Source organism: Callospermophilus lateralis, chromosome 15 (genome assembly GCF_048772815.1).
Source record: "Callospermophilus lateralis isolate mCalLat2 chromosome 15, mCalLat2.hap1, whole genome shotgun sequence".
NCBI classification, from domain to species: domain Eukaryota; kingdom Metazoa; phylum Chordata; class Mammalia; order Rodentia; family Sciuridae; genus Callospermophilus; species Callospermophilus lateralis.
In genome coordinates, this window is record NC_135319.1 from 50,521,481 (window position 1) to 50,539,981 (window position 18,501).

The following is an 18,501-nucleotide window of genomic DNA, read 5'->3' on the forward strand; positions in this document are numbered from 1 at the left end:
TTCAGAGATGAAGCGGAGGCCCAGACAGACTCCATCTTAGCACCCATGCCCCACGATGAGCACTGGCTCCAAGTAAGTCCTGGCTCTGCCTGTGAGAGTCCCAAGGTTCAGTTTTCCTCAGGTGCATGATGGGTACAGGAAGCTCACCTCACAGGCTGGTGGGGATTAGGTATGATCCATGTGAAGTACATTGCACAGTGCCTGGCACATCACTGTGATCAGCACTTGGAATGACAAGGATGATGACATGGCCCATGGTCAGAGTCTTAGGAAAGGAGAGAAATGCCTAAGCCCAGGAGCCTCCAACATCTAAGGTAAGGAGTGAACTTTTTTTTTTTTTTTTTTTTTTTTTTGTGTGTGTGTGTGGTGCTGGGGATTGAACCCAGGGTCTCATGTGTGGCAGGCAAACACTCTAGCACTGAGCCTCAGCCCTTTTCCTGTCCTTGATGTGCCACTCTAACTTGGAATCCAGTTGTTTCTGAATTTACAAGGAGGGTAGAATTCAGGGTAGGAGGATTAAAACTTCCTTAAGGGGCTCAGTGGGTAGACTGTTTACCTTGCATGCACAAGGCCCTGGGTTCAATCCCCACCCCCCCACCCCGCACTGCCCCCCAAAAAACAACTGCCTTAAGCACCAGAGCCCTGTATGGTCAGGGAGGTGGGGGGTCAGGCAGGCAGTCCTCAGAGAAGGGACTTGGACTCTTGAGGCATCTCAAGAATCCTTCCACACAGACTTTCCTGAGTCAGGTTCTATGAAGTCACTGGCTGATGTAGTCACTCTGAGGTCATGGTGATGGGTTGGGTCCTTGAATCATGGAGTTTCCATGAAGTCAGGGTGCAGCTGTGTGGACTGGGAGCTCAGCAGGACTGGTAGTTTTCAAAAATTTCTCAAGGGCCTAAGAGTAGAGCAAGCAGGAGAGGGGCAGGGCCTTGAGTCCCTTTGCCATCATAGATATTCTCCATTTTTTCTTTAAGTTCATGCAAGGGATTTCATTTGAGGAATGGGATCTTGAACCAAATAATAACTGGTAATTGTTCATCACATCATCCAGGTGACCATGTGAGTCAATTGGCAGAGCAATGGCTAGAACCCAGGGTTCTTACTTATCCAGAGGCATGGCACAGGCTCCTTTTGGGGACATATTGCCAAAAGTCTTGGGATCACACACATTCAGATTACTACCAAACTTTGGAGGTCAAAGCCAGTTGCTCTTGACTTTAGGCACTCCAGGTAGCAGTGACAATTTGAGGGATAGCCCCTTGGAACTTGACCTATGTGCTCCATGCTAAGTTCTGAGGAGTCTCAGAATGTAATCCCTCCAAGGCTGTGAATGTTCACTCAGTTAATCATCCAGTGTTTCCTTCTCACTTAGGAGGGGGTGTAGTTTTCTCCATCTGGAGGTGTCTGGCATGGGGTAAGTGGAGTGGGGTAAGCAAGGGTTTTCTAAAAACAGTTCTCTGAAGGCAAGCCCACTCCCTGCAATTCTCCTCCCAATACTCTGCAAAAGCCTGGCTCTGGTCTTATTTCTTACATAAAGCAAGAGCATAAGTAATACACAAAGAAAATGTTGGCTTATTGCTGGTCCTATGTACTCAATACTTAATGCATAAATGAAGTATTGAGCCATACACCTGCTCTTATAATAAAATCAAGTGTGATACCATGTGAACATGTTTTTAAAAGTCTGAAACATCAATTTTTTTTATAAGACACGATAGTTTTTTCAAAATGACTTCATGGAGGTATAATTTATACACAAAATTCACAAGTTTCAAGTGTGCATGTCAATGATTTGTCAAGCACATACATTGATTAAGCTAAGTACCATTTAAGACACTTCCATCTTTCCAAAAGGTTTTCTCCAACCTCTTCCTAAGTATCACTGAATTCTGTCACTATAGATCAACTATCCCTGTACTAGGACTTTGTAGAAACATCAAACAGGATTCACCTTTGTCTGACTTGTCATGCATAGTTCTACAGAATTTTGCTGCATGAAAGAAATTTTTTAGATGTTTCCTAGGCCTGGTAAAGCCCAAAGCAATGTTTCTAGGAATCACAGTTCTGGTAAAACCTGCAGATTCTTGGCCACACTTGATACCTAATGAATGCCAAACCATATGTGACTTATCCCAGGAATGCAAGGTTGGTTTAATATCTGAAAAAAAAGCTGAGATTCAACCTATTTATGTAGGGGGTGATTGTGGTGGGTCTTGAGTGTGCCCTCTCAAAGCACCTGTCTCAGGTGAGGTTATCACAGTATTTTTATTTTATCTCAGGCTCAGGAGAGAAAACTAATTCCACTGGTAAGGGATGACCAGGGTTACTTAAGGTTTCAAGTTGTTGCTTTCATTTGGATCCAACCAGATATCCCCATTCCAAACTTCAGGATCCCATTCTTTCTTGTCAATGCCCTTTCACATGCAAAACTTGATAAGACTGAACTCAAATGATAGTGTGATTCATCAACCTACACAATTAAGTTTTTGTTTCATTTCATGTGATATCAGCCTAGTGCCTACAAGAAACTGGAGAATCTTTTAGAGTTATCATGGGAGATTTCTGGTTCTCAGACTATTACTTACATTGAGAATTAAAGGACAAACGTATTTCATTTTCATTTGGTAAGCAATCAAGTAGCCACAAAAGAATTCACCCCACATCACAGTCTTCATGGTCATCATCCCTGTCATGATGGTCAAGAGCTGCAGCCAACTGGCCTCTGAAGGCACATGCTTTTGGCACTTGGCCACAGGTGACTAGTTTGGATGTCACTGCATGCTAGGAATTATTAGCATACCATTTCTCATTGGCAGTAGTTCAGCTTTGCCTTCAAGTCCAGGGGCACAACCAAACCAACCTCCAAATCCCATTTTTATGGGGATTATCTGGTGGGACCACTCCTGGTGTCAGTTTTACATGTCAGGATCCAAACAAGAGACAAACAACACAATGTTTTGAAAGGGAAAGTGGGATGCCTAAGAGCAAATGGAAATGTTGAAGACTCTCTGCAGTGCCCTCTGCCGATATAGCCTAATATATTCCAAGTGGCAAGGGAGAACTGTCAGTGTCACAAATGGCTAAGAAGGGAGGCTCTAGAGCTAAGAGATAGTGGACCGACAACCAGAGCACTGAGCATTACTATCTGATCCCATCTAACATTGAACGAAATATTTAGACCATTTATATGTAATGGTATATATGTAAATTTAAGCCACCCACCTATTAGTTTTCTGTTGGTCCCATCTGCCTTCTGTTTTCTTCTTTTGGATTAAATTTTTTTTTCCCTAAGTGATTCCATTTCTATCTCATTTACTCATTAGATTTAATTCTTCATCTTACTTTTTAGTGATTTCTTTGGGGTAAACTACATATTGTTTCACTTATCACAGACTAATTGCAAATACTATTTTAATTTAAATATAAAAAGTAGACATACACTTTCACTTAAATGTGAAAAACAGTTTTATATATCAATGGTAACTTTATTTTTAACTTTAACTTTCATAGGAATTGTCAAACTGTTTTCCAAAATAACTACATTGTACAATTCTACCAGCAATGTGTGAGGGTTCCAATTCCCTACATACACCTCCCAACACTCACTATTATCTTTTTTATTCTAGCCTTTCCTGTGGATGTGAAGTGGCATTATTAAACCACAATATTATTATTGTGATTTTGTTTTTTATACCTCCCAGAGGTTAGTGATGTTGGGTGCCTTCTCATGTGCTTATTGGACATTTGTATATATTTTTTTGAAGAAAAATCTATTCAGATCCTTTAAATTAGTGATTTTGTTGTCAAGTTGTAAGATCTCTTATTTATTACAGAGACAATTCCTTGTTGATTACAGATCGTCCTCAATTTATGATAGTTTGACTTATGAAGTTCTGAGTAACAATGGTGTGTAAGCAGTATGCATTCAGTAGAAACCATACTGAGAATTTGGAATTTTGATATTTTTTTTCTGGGCTAGCAATACAATACTCCCTTGTGATTTTGGGCAATGGCAGCAAGAGCTGCAAGCAGGAGGGTAAACAATCAGTACTCTAGTATACCATGGTGCTAAGCTATGATATTTGTTAGATTCAATGTATCAAATGCATTTTCAAATTACAATACTGTCAACTTACAATGGAGCTGTAGTAATGGACCCTATCATAAGTCAAGGAACATCAGTATATGATTGCTTATATAATCATGCCTTGCATAATGCTGGGGCATGTTCTGAGAACTGCATCACAAGGTGATTGCATTCTTGTGTGAATGTTGCAGAGTATATTTACATGAGCTAAGGTGGTTACAAGGGCCTGAGGCAATATAATCCTATGGGTCCATTGTTATATATGTGGTCTGTTGTTAACTGACACTTAATTATGCAGCATGTGACTATATATATTCCCAGGCTTCTGGGGAGTTTGCAGGCTCTCAGACGAACTACATGGATGACCCCAGGGCAGCCTGTGGGCTCTGTCCACTCCAGACTTAATCACAGGTCAGGAGTGCCCAAGTAAAGAGTTCTAGCTAGAACCCAATGTCCTGAAAGTTTAGATCAATGGGGGAACTGAGACCTGGAGGGGCAGAGGGATGTGAACTGACCGTCTAACAGCCGCCAGATCAAACGCTGGCTCTTCTGATTCCAGATCTTTCCACCATGCCAAACAGAAAGGTGATTAAGGAAAAAAAAAAAAAAAGATTGACTTTTTCAAACAATGATGTACTACTGGGGTGTTCACATCTTTCTGCCTATCTTTGTTGTTTTCACTTCATATTGTGCATGCATTGTTTTTACATTCAATGGGAGAAAGCACGATATTACCACTTGAAATTTTACTCAAGTTTGAGGCCTGAGGAGATCAGGACTCACTTGGGATTTGGGGGAAAGGAAAAAAAAAAAAAAAAAATCCCCATTTATCTCCTATGCAGTACAGGTTTGCCAGCCAGCAGATAGTTGCAGTTCTCAAGTTTTGCCACCAGAGGGCAGAAGGGGACCGGCTGATGGGTACAAAAGGAAAGCACAGGGAAGAACATTTGGGGCTAGCTAGTTTGTGCAGGGGGTGCAGGCCATATGAAGTGGTCTGCACCTTGATGCAGGACTATGGTCAGGTTCCCAGGAAAAGGAGGACCAGAAATTTATGTGCCTGGCAAGGGCCTTTTGCCACAGTACAAGAGAACTTCGGCAGAAGCCCAGTCAAAAGAATTGGACTAACAGAATGTGGGTACTTGGGGAAGGGAGGGAAGTGGTCGGTAGGCCAAGGACAGTCGACAGATCCAAGTTCCTGCTCTGGGGCAAGGTGTGGGCATGGTCCTGCAGTCCGTCAGGACGCAGGTTTTAGAGCGCATGGCTCAAGAGGTGGATGGGAGGAGGTCGAGAGAGAAATCCAGGGGCCCGGGTGGCCATCACCACCTCTTTGATGAGCACAGTGGCTAACAGTTCTTGAGTGTGCCCCATGTGCCAAGCTCCTGTCTGCCTTATGTAGTTTAATCTTGGTCACAACCCTCTAATAGATAGGTGGGCATTCTTATTTCCATTAACAAGGGAGGAAACTGAGTCAGACAGTGACCTAGTGTCCCACCCAGGATGAGGGTAGGGAGGTGGAGACAGAGGTCACAGCAGATGCCATGATCCTGGATTCACAAGGCAGAACTTGAACCCCAAATTGTCCAACAGGATGCAGAAGCTGGGTGCAGAGGGGCTGTGGAGCTGGGCTCAGCTTAGTGACCAGAACAGGGAGGGGGGATGGAGAGAAGGTGGGAGAGGGGACGCTGCTCAGCTCCCAGCTTTGAGGGCTGGAGGCTTCTTGTCCAAGAGGGGGAAGGGGGGAGGGCAACTGGACGCACTTCAGGGCTCCAGGAGGAGGAAGGAGGAACATGTCCGTGGAGAGAAGACACAGCTGCCAACCTGTCTTGCTCACTTTGGGCACAGAGGAGGTGGACCGAGCTGCCCCTACCCCTGAGGGACCCCTGGGAGCTTTCCAAGGATAGAAATGGCAAGAAAGTTGGGCACTTCTTGAAGGACTGGGCCTGGGTTCTGGCTTCTATCCAGGTCTCCATGAAGCATGGGCCTGTACTAGATGATGCCCAGGGAGACTGCCAGGCTGTGATGGGCAGAGCCAGGGGGCCAGGGCAGGTGGAGGGGGCCGGGGTAAGGCAGCTGACCCATGGGCTGCGTGGGAGGGCAGCTCAGTTGCAGGAAGCAGCAGGAGAGGGGGATCGGACTCTGTACCTCTGTCCCCTGGAGGCAGGGGCTTGGGAAGGGGGTTGGCTTTGGTAGGAGAATGGGGGCTCGGCTCCTTGCCAGCTCCATGACCTTAAGCAAGTCACTCAACCTCTCTGAACCTCAGTTTCCTCCTGTGTAAAATGTTGCAAGAATCAAAAAAGATGCGTGTTAATCACAGCACGTGCCTTACGCCCCCCACCCCTCCTGTCTGCCTTGGACACCTTGGCCTGGCTCACCTGTGAGCTCATCTCCTGCCCAGGTGTGGAAACAGACACAAGAGGAGAGCAGAGCGTCAAGTACTGCAGTTCCAGTTCCCAGCCGTGCTCCTCAGCAGCTGGCCGGTCTCATTACAACAGCACCCCCTGTCCGCCCCCCGCCATTCTGGATTGTTTGAAAACAAAGCCCAGGTGTTGTCCTGTGGTCACCCATAAGGACTTTTCTTATGGGATCCCAGTGTCGTTATCACACCTCACAGAACCTGAATTCCTTCCAGTGTGTGAAGTAGGAGCACAGAATTTTGCTCGCTGTATTGGGCCGAGGCTTGGTTGCCTGCGTCCCTCACCGGAAACGGAGGAGCCAGGTAGGCCAGAGAAGCCAACCAAGCCTCGGCCCAATACAGCGGGGGAGGAGGTGGGCAGGTTCACAGGAAGCTCATCTCCCTTTAGTGATTCCTCATCCCTAAAGTGAGCATTGGCCAAGAGGGGACAAGGGAGGGGTAGAGGCTGGGGGCCTGGGCTGCAGAGCCCGCCCTCAGCAGAGCCTCACTAGCCTCAGAGGCAGCCCCAGGCCCTCCACCTGCTGCAGCTGGGCTTGTGGGCACGTGCATGTGAGGTGCCTATGTGAACACACGTGTTTGCGTGTGCGATGGTGTCAGTGTGTACTAGTGGGGGAGAAGGCGAACGCGTGTATGCACCCACGAGTGGGTCGAGTGGGGGCAGGGAAGTGCTTCTAACCTCTCTGCTGGGAATCCAGCCCTAGGATCAATGGTGGGGGCGGTGTTGGAGGGGCCCTTGCGCTGAGGACAGGCTGTTCCTGGCTCAGGCCAGAGCTCTGGGGAACAGCCAGAACGCCTGACTGAGAGGGGAGCCTACCCCACTTCCTTTGGGCCCCTCCCTGCCCTGGTCCCTGCTCCCAGACACCCTGGGACAACGACAGCTTGAAGGACAGCAGTTCTTTGGATACCTGGCCCTGGGTTTTCCAGGCCCTGGGGAGCCAGGGTCAGAAGTCTGAGGGCAGGTGGGGCCTGTCGGCTCAGCCCAGGGAGGGCTGGCCCTAGCCAGGCACCAGGCCTAGTCCTGAGGATGAAGAGCCCATGGGTGGCAGTTCATGGAAGACCGAATGGGCTCACAGACATTCACTCAGCCCCCCTTGTCAGGTTCAGAAACAGCAGACCGTGGAGGTCAGAGAGTGGAGCAGAGGTTGTAGGGCTTGGACGTCAGGGGCTTCCCCAGCCTCAGTTTCTCCCCCTGCCCTAGACATACTATCCCCTCCCTGGGCTCCTGGGGGATTGTTAGGAGGATGCATGAGGCTAGAAAGTCTGGATGGCCATCTAGACACAGCCTCCTGGTGTGAGGAACCGCCATACCACAGTGGTTCCCACCTCAGGGCAGAGTGGTCATTGCTGTACTGTGGGCGGGAGCAGCCTGGCTGTCCACTGCAGACCTCAGGGTGTCCTGATTTCCCTAAGTGCCTGAGGACACTGAGCCCCCATTGGGATCTGGTGCTGTGGTGGGTGGGCCCTACAAATCCACCTCTCTGGCCTGGGTATTCTGCTCTATGTCAGGGACCAACACAGGGGGCTCTATATGACCCTATAACCATCACAGATTAGAGCTGCCCCCGCCTACTCTTTTTCTTCCTGCTTGGTCTTCTTGTTCTTCAAGGTCACCCTAGCCCTTAGGGCCTTCACTCCTTGTCCCACCTTGGCAATTCTGAGTTTGGGTTGCTAACTGGAGCTTAGTCCCAGATCTGTCTCTGAAACACTGCAATGGGAAGGGAGACCTCGAAAAGTTTAAATCCTGGCTCTACCACATGTCCACGGGTGATCCCAGGAGACACCTTTCCTGTGGGGACTCAGCTTCCTCCCAGAATTGGGCCATCCTCTTGGGTCCCCCATGTCCTTCTCTAATGGACTCTGTTCTCTCCTGGGCCCCTCAGCAGCTGGCCGCCTCTGGACGTGGGCATTAAGTCCAACCGGAAATCCTTCCTGTCCAGGGGAGTTACTAGTTTCCACAGCTCCACCAGACAGGAGATGTCGAAATTCAGGCTGTTTGTGTTAGGTTTGTTTTCTGGGAAAACAAAACACACAGGCGCATGCACAGGGAGGCACGCACTCAAGAGGATCCCACCACAGCCCGGAAGCCTCAGGCTGGGCAGGCCATGCCTGAGGTGAGCAAATGGGATCCTGGGTTCGAGGTCTGGCCCCTCTCACTCTGCTGTGTGATCCCTAGCAGGATGTTTATGCCTGAGCCACAGACAACGGAAGCAAGAGGTCACCTCTGAGCCAGGCTGTCCTGGGTGCCCAGCAGTATGTGGGGTCTTCCTTCACTGAGTTGTTTTATCTCATAGAAGTGGATGAGGGGGACTGCAACGTCACACAGCTGGGACAGGCAGGGCTGGCCTGGCAGGAGCCCTGCAGAGGTCTCAGCACTCTTGGACAGAGACAGGCTCAGTGTTTTGGGTGCTGTACCCCTCTTAGGGCTCTGGAGGGTCCTCTGGCTGACAGAGAGCCTGGTGTGGAGTCTCCTCCTCTCTGGTGTCTAGGGCACCCTCTGCACTCACACACGTGGCTGGACTGGCACCTTCTACTTTGGAGCCTCCTCCAGCCCTGCCTGCCTTGTGTGCCCTGAGAGAGGGCAGTGGATGGGAATCCTCTTTATGCCAATAAACAGGAAAAGTCTTGGTGGCCTCTGCACCCCAAATCAGACAAGGGCTCCTGCTTCCAGAGTCAGGAACCTGTTCCTGCCTGTCTCACCTGCTCCTGCATCCCTGTTCCCTGACCCCAAAGATTTGCATTTTGTTTCCTCTGCTCCATTTCATAGTCTGCAGTCAGGAAACCTGGGCTTGTCCACAGACCTCTGCTTTCACCTGTACAGGATTTAAATGTTTTGTCAACTAGTTGCCAAAACTTAAAACTTGGAAAATTTCACATGTCAACTGGGATTTCCAGTTTTCTCCCCTCCCTCCCCCACGGGGTAGCACTATTCTTAGATAGCCACAATTAGCTGGTCTGGGGGCTGGATGCCCCTCAGTGGGGCTGGAACCCCATGCCCATGGGCCTCCTTGATGACACCACCATCAACCCCATGGAACCTCGAGGGACTGCCACAAATCCAGTGTGGCTCAGCCTTGGAGGCCCAGTGTGCTAATCTGGAGGGTCTTGTGAACCTGAGGACAGCCCAGGCAGGTTTCTCAGCAATTCTGTGATGGGGCCAGAGCATTGGCATGTTTAAAGTCCCCCCATAGATGACCCCCCCACACACATACAGATGATATGGGTGAGTGGCAAGGTTGGGAAAGACAAGAGCACTGATCCTGGGTGAGAGGGCTTTGCAGACCCCTGGCTTCTGATGGTTCTGCTCCTCTGTGGCTCCCATCTGGGACACTCCACCAGGGCCCCACTTGTGAGAGTCCTGCCCAGTGCTGGCCTGGCTCCTGGAGGAACTCACTGTTCCCTCTCCCCTGGACACTTCATTGGTTCAGGGTGTGATGCCCAGTGTTGGGGGGCTCAAACCCCCATCTCAGACAAGAGGATCAAGTGTGAGCAGCCACAGTGGGGCCCAGGGCTGCCATGCCCGTGGCAGATTCGCTCCTATATATGGTTACCCGGGAGTCCCGTGGCTGAGCTAACGTGTGACCTAATCTGCTGACAATCTCTCCCAGTCTGGGGCCTGACTTGGGGGGAGCCTCACCCCGGAGAGCGTCCACTTGGTGGCAGAGGGGTTGGGAGGAGGCAGGTCAGTGGCGTGGAGGCAGGGCAAGCACAAGTCGGAGGGCGGCCCCAAGTCCCTCTGGCTGGGCTGTGTCGTCCAGCTTCCTCCCCGTGCTGTGTGTAAACAAGGAAACCCCCAGCCTCTTTGCTTTCCAAAATCCTTTTAATACAGCGCGGAAGGCTACATTTCCTTAGGCAAGCCGTACAGTCTCCAGGAGTAAGGCACACAACGGAATGCCACCCCGCGGGCGGCCCGGAGGAAGCGGAGGGCTGGCCCACGCCCCCTCGAGCCAGGCCCACGGGTTCTGTTTGTCTTCTTAGCTGGACACACACACACATGAACAGACACAGACACGGACAGGGTCACCGTCTGGGGGATGGAGGAGGTCGAACAGTGAGTTTGGCCATGAGAGCAAAGATCCCCGCTGCCACCAGCCTCCCAGCCCCAGGATGGGGGAGCTCAGCCACCTCTTTGGAGGCTGGGACACCCCACAATTCAGGGTTAGTTGTTGCACTGGGCTAGAATGTAGTGAGGCTGGATTAAATATTTGTTTAGAGTAGATTCAAGTTGATTAGATGCTGGAGGGCAGGCGTAATGGCTCCGATGACATTTCCCAGTTCAAAGCGCATGGGGTGAGACCCGGCTCAGATGAGAAAGCTCCAGAGAGGGGCCTTGGGGACTCTTGCTTGCTTTTTCCTCTTCCCTCCTTGGGCACTGCGGACCGGGCCAAGGGGTGGCAGACCCTGGAGGGGCTAGGTCATCAAATGCTTCCCTCCTCCCCTGTCCATTCCCCGCGCTGCCCATGAAATTAATAAAAGTGTAATGACAAGCTCCTAGCAAGGAGGTGTGGGAAGAGAGATTGCAACGCTGTGCTTGTTATCCTCAGCGGAAGAGGCACAAAGGGGTCACGGTTCCCTTTTTCGATATGTATCTAATAATGGCTCCCCTTAAAAAAGGGAATACTTTCCAAAATACACATAGGTATAAATACAGGACAAAAACATATTAATAAGTCTAAACATTTGAATAATATGCTGGCTACTTAATACTGATATTTTCATCCATGGAAAACAATACAGAATAACAATAACATGGCTTAGAGAATTGCAAAGATTTTTTTTCTCATCAGAATTATGTACCAACTTCATATAATATTCTATGTAGACAATATTTCCTTCTTAATGTAGTTCAGTTGCATACTTTTTACAGGACAAAAGCATAGTAAAAAAAAAAAAATCCAAAACCATAACAGGAAAAAGAAAAAAGAAAACTTCTCACCATAAATATTTTCTTGCTGCTTAACCAGAAGATTTGCAAAATACTTCCAGAAATCTTTCTTTGATATTCTATTGCCCTCCTGAAAGCTCTGAAATTTTGAAAATGCCTCTCTCTCTCTCTCTCTCTTTTTTTTTTTGTCTCAAAAAAATCAGGCAAACATATTTTTCTTTTCTTTTTCTTTTTTCTTTTTTTAAAAAAGGCCCTCAAATATATACAGACAAAAATCACTGTGAAGATTTTTCGGGAGAAGCTACCAAATTCAGTGTTGTGAGAAAAACTGGTAACTGTGCAGAAATTTTAACATCTATGAGTTTTTTTTTTCCAAAATACACACATAGTATTTTTGTTTTTTTAAAAAAGGAATTCTGTGTCAAGTATAATGCAAAATAAATACAAATTCACAAGTAGAGCTATCAAATACTTCATGGGGGGTAAACACCATTATCTCCCAACTAGATCGCTAGATCTACTGACTGCAAGCGGTAGTCCCTTTTGAACATACTAAAACCACAACACTTTCTTGTCTCCTGGGCTCCCAGGTCCACTGAGCACTTAATTCTCACAGCACTGGCCCAGACAGCAGTGTCTCCTGCTGACCTCGAAGAACCTCCAAGGGCCATCCCAGGAGGGATAGCCCAGCCCCTGCTGCACAGATGTCAGGACAATGGCCGCCAAAAAGGCTACTTTGGGGTGAGAGGTCATCTCCGGCTGGCTCTGGCCTCCTATGCTCTGGAATCCCGGTTCTTTTAAGGGTGTGGGCTTCCCTACCTTTGCAGCCCAGTTGGCAGGCCCCAGGCATCCTTGGGCCAATGGTCCCCATGTCTGGCATGTCCTCACAGTGGAGGTTAGCATACTGCCACCATGGCAAAGTTTCTCTTTGGAGGCCCAGTAGGATGACTGACAGCAACAGCTTTTCCTTGGGGACAAAAGCTTTGGGCCAAGGCCACCCAGGTCACCCAAACAAGGCAGCTGGGCTGGGGCAGCCTCAGAGGCAATCCCTAGAGGTGGCTGGGTGCTCAGTCCATCCCCCACCCCTACATGCAGCAGGGAGGGAGCTCTTAAGTGCTCAGAGGATATGGCCCCCAAATCTTCCCTGAAGCCAGCGGGCTGCAGATACTCTCCATCTCGTCCACTTGCTCCCTGGACCCTTGGTTAACACTTCACTGTAACTCTTCAGTTGCACAAAACATTTTCATTTGAAAACAAAAGGCGACTGGGCACCGGACGGGTGTCCTGGAGCCATGGTAAACACTGAATTTCAGGCCCATTTCATGGTCTGATTTTTTTTTTTTTTTTTCCCCACAGAGGCAAAATGTTGGGGCAAAATCAAGCGACCCAGTCCTGGCAGCCAGTTCTCTCCCTCCCCCAGCGGGGGGGGGGGGGGAGAGGACAATAAGAATGAGGCTTCTCACTGGGGAGAGAGGAGGCGCCCTCCCGCCTGCCAGAACGGTGGTCTCCCTGACCATGTGATGTGCCAAGAGGCCTCTCTGATCCCTTGGGAGGTAGGCAATCATTGTCCCCTTTTTCCAAATGAGAGGTTCTGTGGCTTGTCTCAGGGTTGCCCCAGTGAGGGCTGGGGAGACCTGGGTTAGGAGGATGGGGGGGGGTTTGCAGGGAGGAGACAACAGTCAAAGAGGAGTTGCAGGGGCAGCAGGGGAGAATGTGATTCCCCAGGCGACACAGTGAGGGGCAGTGGTATGGAGTACAGGGCTCCTGGAGGTGTCGCCCACCATCCAGGGGACTCCTTCCAAAAAAAAGCTCTCTGTTCTGGAGAATGGCCTGGGGCCAGCCTACTTCTTGAACATCAGAGCTGGGGGACTTCTAGGCTTTGTAGTGTCACTCTCTTAACTCAACTCGTGGGGAAACTGAGGCTGGAGATGAGAAGTCCTTGCCCCAGGTGACACGGCACATCTCCAGAATGCCAGGTCTGTGTCCTTCCTGTCAGAGTATTTTCTGTGCTACATCTGGCAGCCTGGTGGGGTTGCAGCACCTGGTGTGGGTGGGAGGAAAGAGGCAGGACAGGGAACAGGGCTCATAGCACCCAGCTAGTGGGCAGTGCTGCTGGGGGTCACTGGGGTGCTTCCCCACATGCCCCAGGACATACCTTGGAGCATCATTCAGAGCCTTCCCTGTCCTGCCTCTGCCCTCTGGGTCCCCCGGGTACAGCTCCTGGGTGTGATGCAGTGAAATCAGAGACGGTCAAAGTTTGGGGCTCAGTGTGGGCAGGGCACAGAGGCCCGCTCCCCAGCAGCTGCGGAGGAGGCATCTGCTCCCCATGGTTGCTACCTAGGACTGACTGATAGGGCTTTCCAAAGTGGCTTTTCATACAGGGCAAATCGAAAGGTTCTGGGTGAGAGAAGCTGGCCTGGCTGGTCTTGGGGAAGTAGTCCCTTGCAGGCTTTGGGATTCACAGTAAATTTAGTGCACTTGTGGCCAATACAAGGCTGCTCACTCCAAAGGGACTCTCAGAAGAGAAGAGCCAGGGGAACACCAAGGACTCTATGGGGCCTAGGCCTCCACAGACCCCCAGGCTGTGAAGAGCCCTGGGCCCCTGCCTCCCGCAGCCTGTTGGGGCAGCAATGTCAGTAACACTGTTTGTCAACACACACAAGACAAAGACCCCAAGAGCCCCCTGGCCAGGGGACATGCAGCCCCTGGGAGCAGCGCAGGGGAGGCAGCGTGGCCGGCAGGGGGCGCTGCAGGTGGCTCACTGTACGCGGCGACAGTAGTAGCCCAGGACCTTGCACTTCTCGCAGAGGTGCTGTGGGTGCTCCTTGCTCTGATCAGACACGTCCAGGCCATCGGGCTTCTCCAGGGGTCTCTGCAGAGAGGGGGAGGAAAGGGCCCCCGAAGGGTGCAGAGACAGAGAAACACAGAGACACACAGGGAGAGTGAGACAGATGCAGAGAGAGGCCCAGAGACCGGGGAAAAGATGCAGAGAGATGGACGGACAGGTACAGATAGAGTGACAGAGACAGAGACAGAGATACACAGGGAGAGGCTCAGGCCAAGAGGTAGAGAGACACACATTCACAGAAACAGACAGACACATACAGAGATACACACAGGGATGGGGGGAGGGGGGAGGAAGAGGGGTGGGGGAGAGAGAGCGCCTGTAGTCACACAGGCAGTCCAGCCCAGGTGCTCACGACCTTCCTGCCCGCCTCTTGCCTGTCTGCAGGGTTCTGTGGCTGGGCAGGCGTGGGCTGAGACCCTGGGCTGGGGCTGGAGCATGCAGGGCAGGGGGTGTCTCATACCTGGACCCCTGGGTATATACGCCACTTTGATCTCCCACCAGTGCCACCACTTGAAGCTCACAAAAATCCAGGATCAAGGCACAACAGGGGTACACAGACATTTCCAGATGAGGAAACCATGTCCAGAGCCAGGGACACCCCACCCACATCTCTTGAGTCCCAGCATCCAGCACGTTTTCCTTGGCCATGAGCCACTCCCACACCTGCTCAAGTGGCCTTAGGAGTCAAGGAGAGATTCACAGCCACAGCTTCTGGCTCAGCTCAGTGAGCCTTAGCTGTATGAAGACAGCATTTGGGGCTTGGATTCACCCCACAGCCCAGAGCCAGCCCTGTTCATGACATGACTATGGATCTTCACTGTTTTTTAACAGGGAAACCGAGGCCCAGAGAAGGGAGGTGACTTGAAGACTGCAGACAGCCTCAATTTCTTCATCTGTAAAGTGGGCTACCCACAGCAGTTGCTGGTAAGGTCTGGGGAGGGTCCCGGAGACCTTCGGCTGTTGGTAAACTGGGCAGCGTTAAGCACAATTGCTGACAGTCTGGGAGCTCCCTTGCTCCCTCGTTCCCTCCCCTCCTGGCCCCCAAGAGCCAGCAAAGGCTTGTCTCCCTGGAAACATCCTGGAGGCCCCTAGCAGCAGCCCCAGCAGACAGCTTCTTGGCTCCTGCACAGAGATGTTGCTTTTCCTCCAGTGTAGCCCCTGCCTGGACCCTGCAGAAAGGTCCCTTGAGTGGACTCAGAGGAAGCTAGTCGGGGCCAGCTGGGGCCACACACCAAGGAGAGGGGCCAGGAACTGCAGGCTAGTGTGTGGGGAGGGACCCTTGGATGCAGTGATGTGACCCAGGATGGTCAGGGGAGGGCAGCTGAGGGGAGCACTGCCCCCTCAGCCAGACGGTGAACTGCTCAAAAGTAGCACACTGGCTTTCCTGCTCGATGCAGTCCTCAACCTGAGCTGACACTGGGAACAGCTGGGGGATGGGAAGGCCGGAATGTTCTATCGGGTAAGGCTGAAGACTGTGGGTGGAGAGGATTCCTGGTTTGCGCCTCCAAGCTTTAAGCCACAAAGGAAAGGCCTGGGGGAAGGACGGGAGCCTGGGCCACAAGTCCAGGGCCTTTCAGAGGGCTGTCTTCCCTTCTGGATGCTTCCCTGGCCAGTGGAGGGGATGGAGTTTGACTTTGTGTTGGATCTCAAGTGCCAGTTCTGCTCCTACAGAGAGCCCCTCCAGGACACGCCTTCATGTCCCCAGGACCGGGAGCTCCCCGTGGGCTGAGCCCACTGGCTAGTTCCCTGCCTGTGCTAAAAATGGCTGCTTGACCTTGAGCTGAAATCTGGGTCCCTGGACCCTCATCCTAGAGGTCTCAGCCACATGGGGGCTACACGGGCTCCCTGCTCAGTTCCCAGACGATGGTCTGAACATCTTTCCCCAAAGTTTGGGTCCTGGCCACCCTTTGTGCTCTTCCTCCCCCACGGCCCACTGACCACTGTGCCTCCCTCAGACAGTGGCACAGAAGGGTCCAGAGAGGATGCAGTGAGCAGGCCTGGCCCTGCCTTGTTCCCCGGCTTATACTTCACTTGGCTAAGAGCCGCCACCTCAGTTAGGCCGCCCAGTGAGAGGTGTATGACCGTCAGCCTCACAGATGAGGAAACTGAGGCTCGAAGACATTCCAGAGTCTCATCCGGGGCCTTCCTGGAGGAAGAGCAGCCAGACCCTCTGCCCCCAGAGTACCTGCGCCTGTCAGCCAGGCCCCTAGCCGCCCCCGGCCTGGCTTATGACCAGGGCCCGCTCCAGATCTCATGCACTCCCTCTGACTGTCCTAGGTCCCTGGCTCTCTGTCCCAAGGGCAGCGTCCTCCCTTGACACTGCTCTGCCTCCTGTGCTGGGAGGTGTGCCCCCTTCACAGGCACAGGGCACCCCTGGGATTCACCAGCAGCTGCCCAGCTGCATCCTCCCTGTGGGGCATCTGCCTTCTGGTCTCATCCCAGGGGCTGTCAGAGGCTGAGCAGGACCAGGGGGAGAGCAGCGCCTCCCTGGAGCCCGAGAGACTCTTTCCAGCTCATCCTGCAGACTTTTCTGGAAAACTCTTCCATTGGTGTTTATGCAACGTCTCCACATGACATGATATCACTAGACTTAGAGCTTCGCACACCAGCTCGGCCACCCAAGAGCTGAGGGCAACTAGGGAGGATTTCTCCTCTAGAACCTTAACTTGCTGTGGGAGACCAACCTTACACGGGACTGAGTCACACTCCCCGGCTGGGAGCTGAGGCGCTCAGTCACAGAAACGTGGCAGAGCTTTCCCCACCCTTCTTGAGTAGGAGGGTCGGTGTCTTGTGCATGGGTGTGTCAGCCCCATGGGTGGAGCTATGCTCACCTGTTCCTTTGTAATATGACCCCTTGCCCTGTTTAGGATAGAATCTCCCATGGAAGTGCCTTGTGTGTGTCCCCTTCTCTTACTGTGCCCTTGGGTGTGGCCTACCCTGGTGTCAGTCAACCTGCTGACAGTGGACACCATGAAGATAGACTCAGCCCCCTGAAACCTGACCCCTTGCCTCATTTGAGTAGCTTCCCTCAATAAAAGGGGTCAGCGCATGCTCTCCCTCTCTCTCTTCCTGTGGACCCTTAACTTCAGAGAAGCTGTCACAGAGACCCCAAACAAAAAGGTATTTGTGTCTCTTGTGTGGTTATTTCGTGCAGCCCAGTCAGCCCAGTTTACCTGGAGTGACCCCTGAGCCTTTTAGTGGCGAGAACAGAAACCCGCCAACTTGCCCTTCTGTAGCCTAGAATGGGAGGTTAGAAACATTGGCTGCCTTTTGCTTAGGGGTGTGTGTGTGAGTGTGTGTGTGTGTGTGTGTGAGAGAGAGAGAGGGGGGGGGGATGAGATGACTGTCTTAAAGAATTTGATACCCATAAAGAGCTCTGCAAAACTTAGTAATTGCTGTGTGGCCATAAGAAAGTTACTTTAACCTCTCTGTGCCTCAATCCTCTCTTCCATAAAACAGGGCATAAGAACATCTACTTCTGATGGGGTTGTTGTGAGGGGTACAAAAGGTATGTAAAGTGATTAGAATGGTGCCTATATAGAGAGAGCATTTGAAATGTTGGCCAGTACTAATACCATGTATTATCATTAGTATTATGTAGGATTAGGGGCAGGCTGGGGGCAGGGGAACCGGAGAGTCCCTGGCCAGCCCCAGCCCTCAGCTCATCGGACCTGTGCTCCTCCTTCCTTGGCCATGACCTGCTGGTGCTGCTTCCCTGCGTGGGCCCTGGTCTGGCTGCCCCACCCTGGCCTGCTTGCCAGTGAGCGAGGGAGGGCAAAACACGCAGCAGCTGGGACTGACCTGCGCAGTCGCCCCAGCCCTGCGGGAGGCAGGCCCATTAGTGTTTTCTTCTCCTGGGGGGGCAGGGTCTGCAGGGGCAGCCACAGCTGGAGCCTGACAGGAAACAGATGTGGCTGGGGCGGGTGGTGCAGGGTTCTCAGGGACTGTGGCAGGGTCAGGGCCGGGGCGGGGTGGGAGAAATCCACCACAACCCTCCACTGGGGGCAGAGGGAACAGCTCTGCCCTGTCCTCAGCTCACCAAAGGCTCCCCACTGCTGGGAAGACCGGAGGGGTGCTATCCCAGAGCCTCCTCCTGGCTTGTGACATACTGAGAGAAGCACAAAGGCCCAGGAGAGTAGACCAGGGAGACAGAACTGGTCCAGGACCCTCCATGCTGTCTGGGTGCCCTGCTCAAGGCCCATCTCCTCTCTGGACCTCAGTCCTCCCACGCTCCCGGTAGGAGTGCTGAGTGACTGAGAGAGCGCAGAGG

The 18,501-nt window shown here is 51.6% G+C and overlaps 1 protein-coding gene across 1 annotated transcript in view; it reads right to left on the reverse strand.

Moving 5' to 3' along the window:
• Positions 1-10,299: 10,299 nt before the first annotated feature.
• The window catches only part of Zcchc24 (zinc finger CCHC-type containing 24), a 54,083-nt gene continuing 45,881 nt past the window's right edge, over positions 10,300-18,501 (reverse strand). Inside the window, exon 4 of the mRNA XM_076834464.1 lies at positions 10,300-14,255. Coding sequence (XP_076690579.1) covers positions 14,142-14,255 — 114 coding nt within the window. The 3' untranslated portion in view covers positions 10,300-14,141. The remainder of the gene's footprint in view (positions 14,256-18,501) is intronic.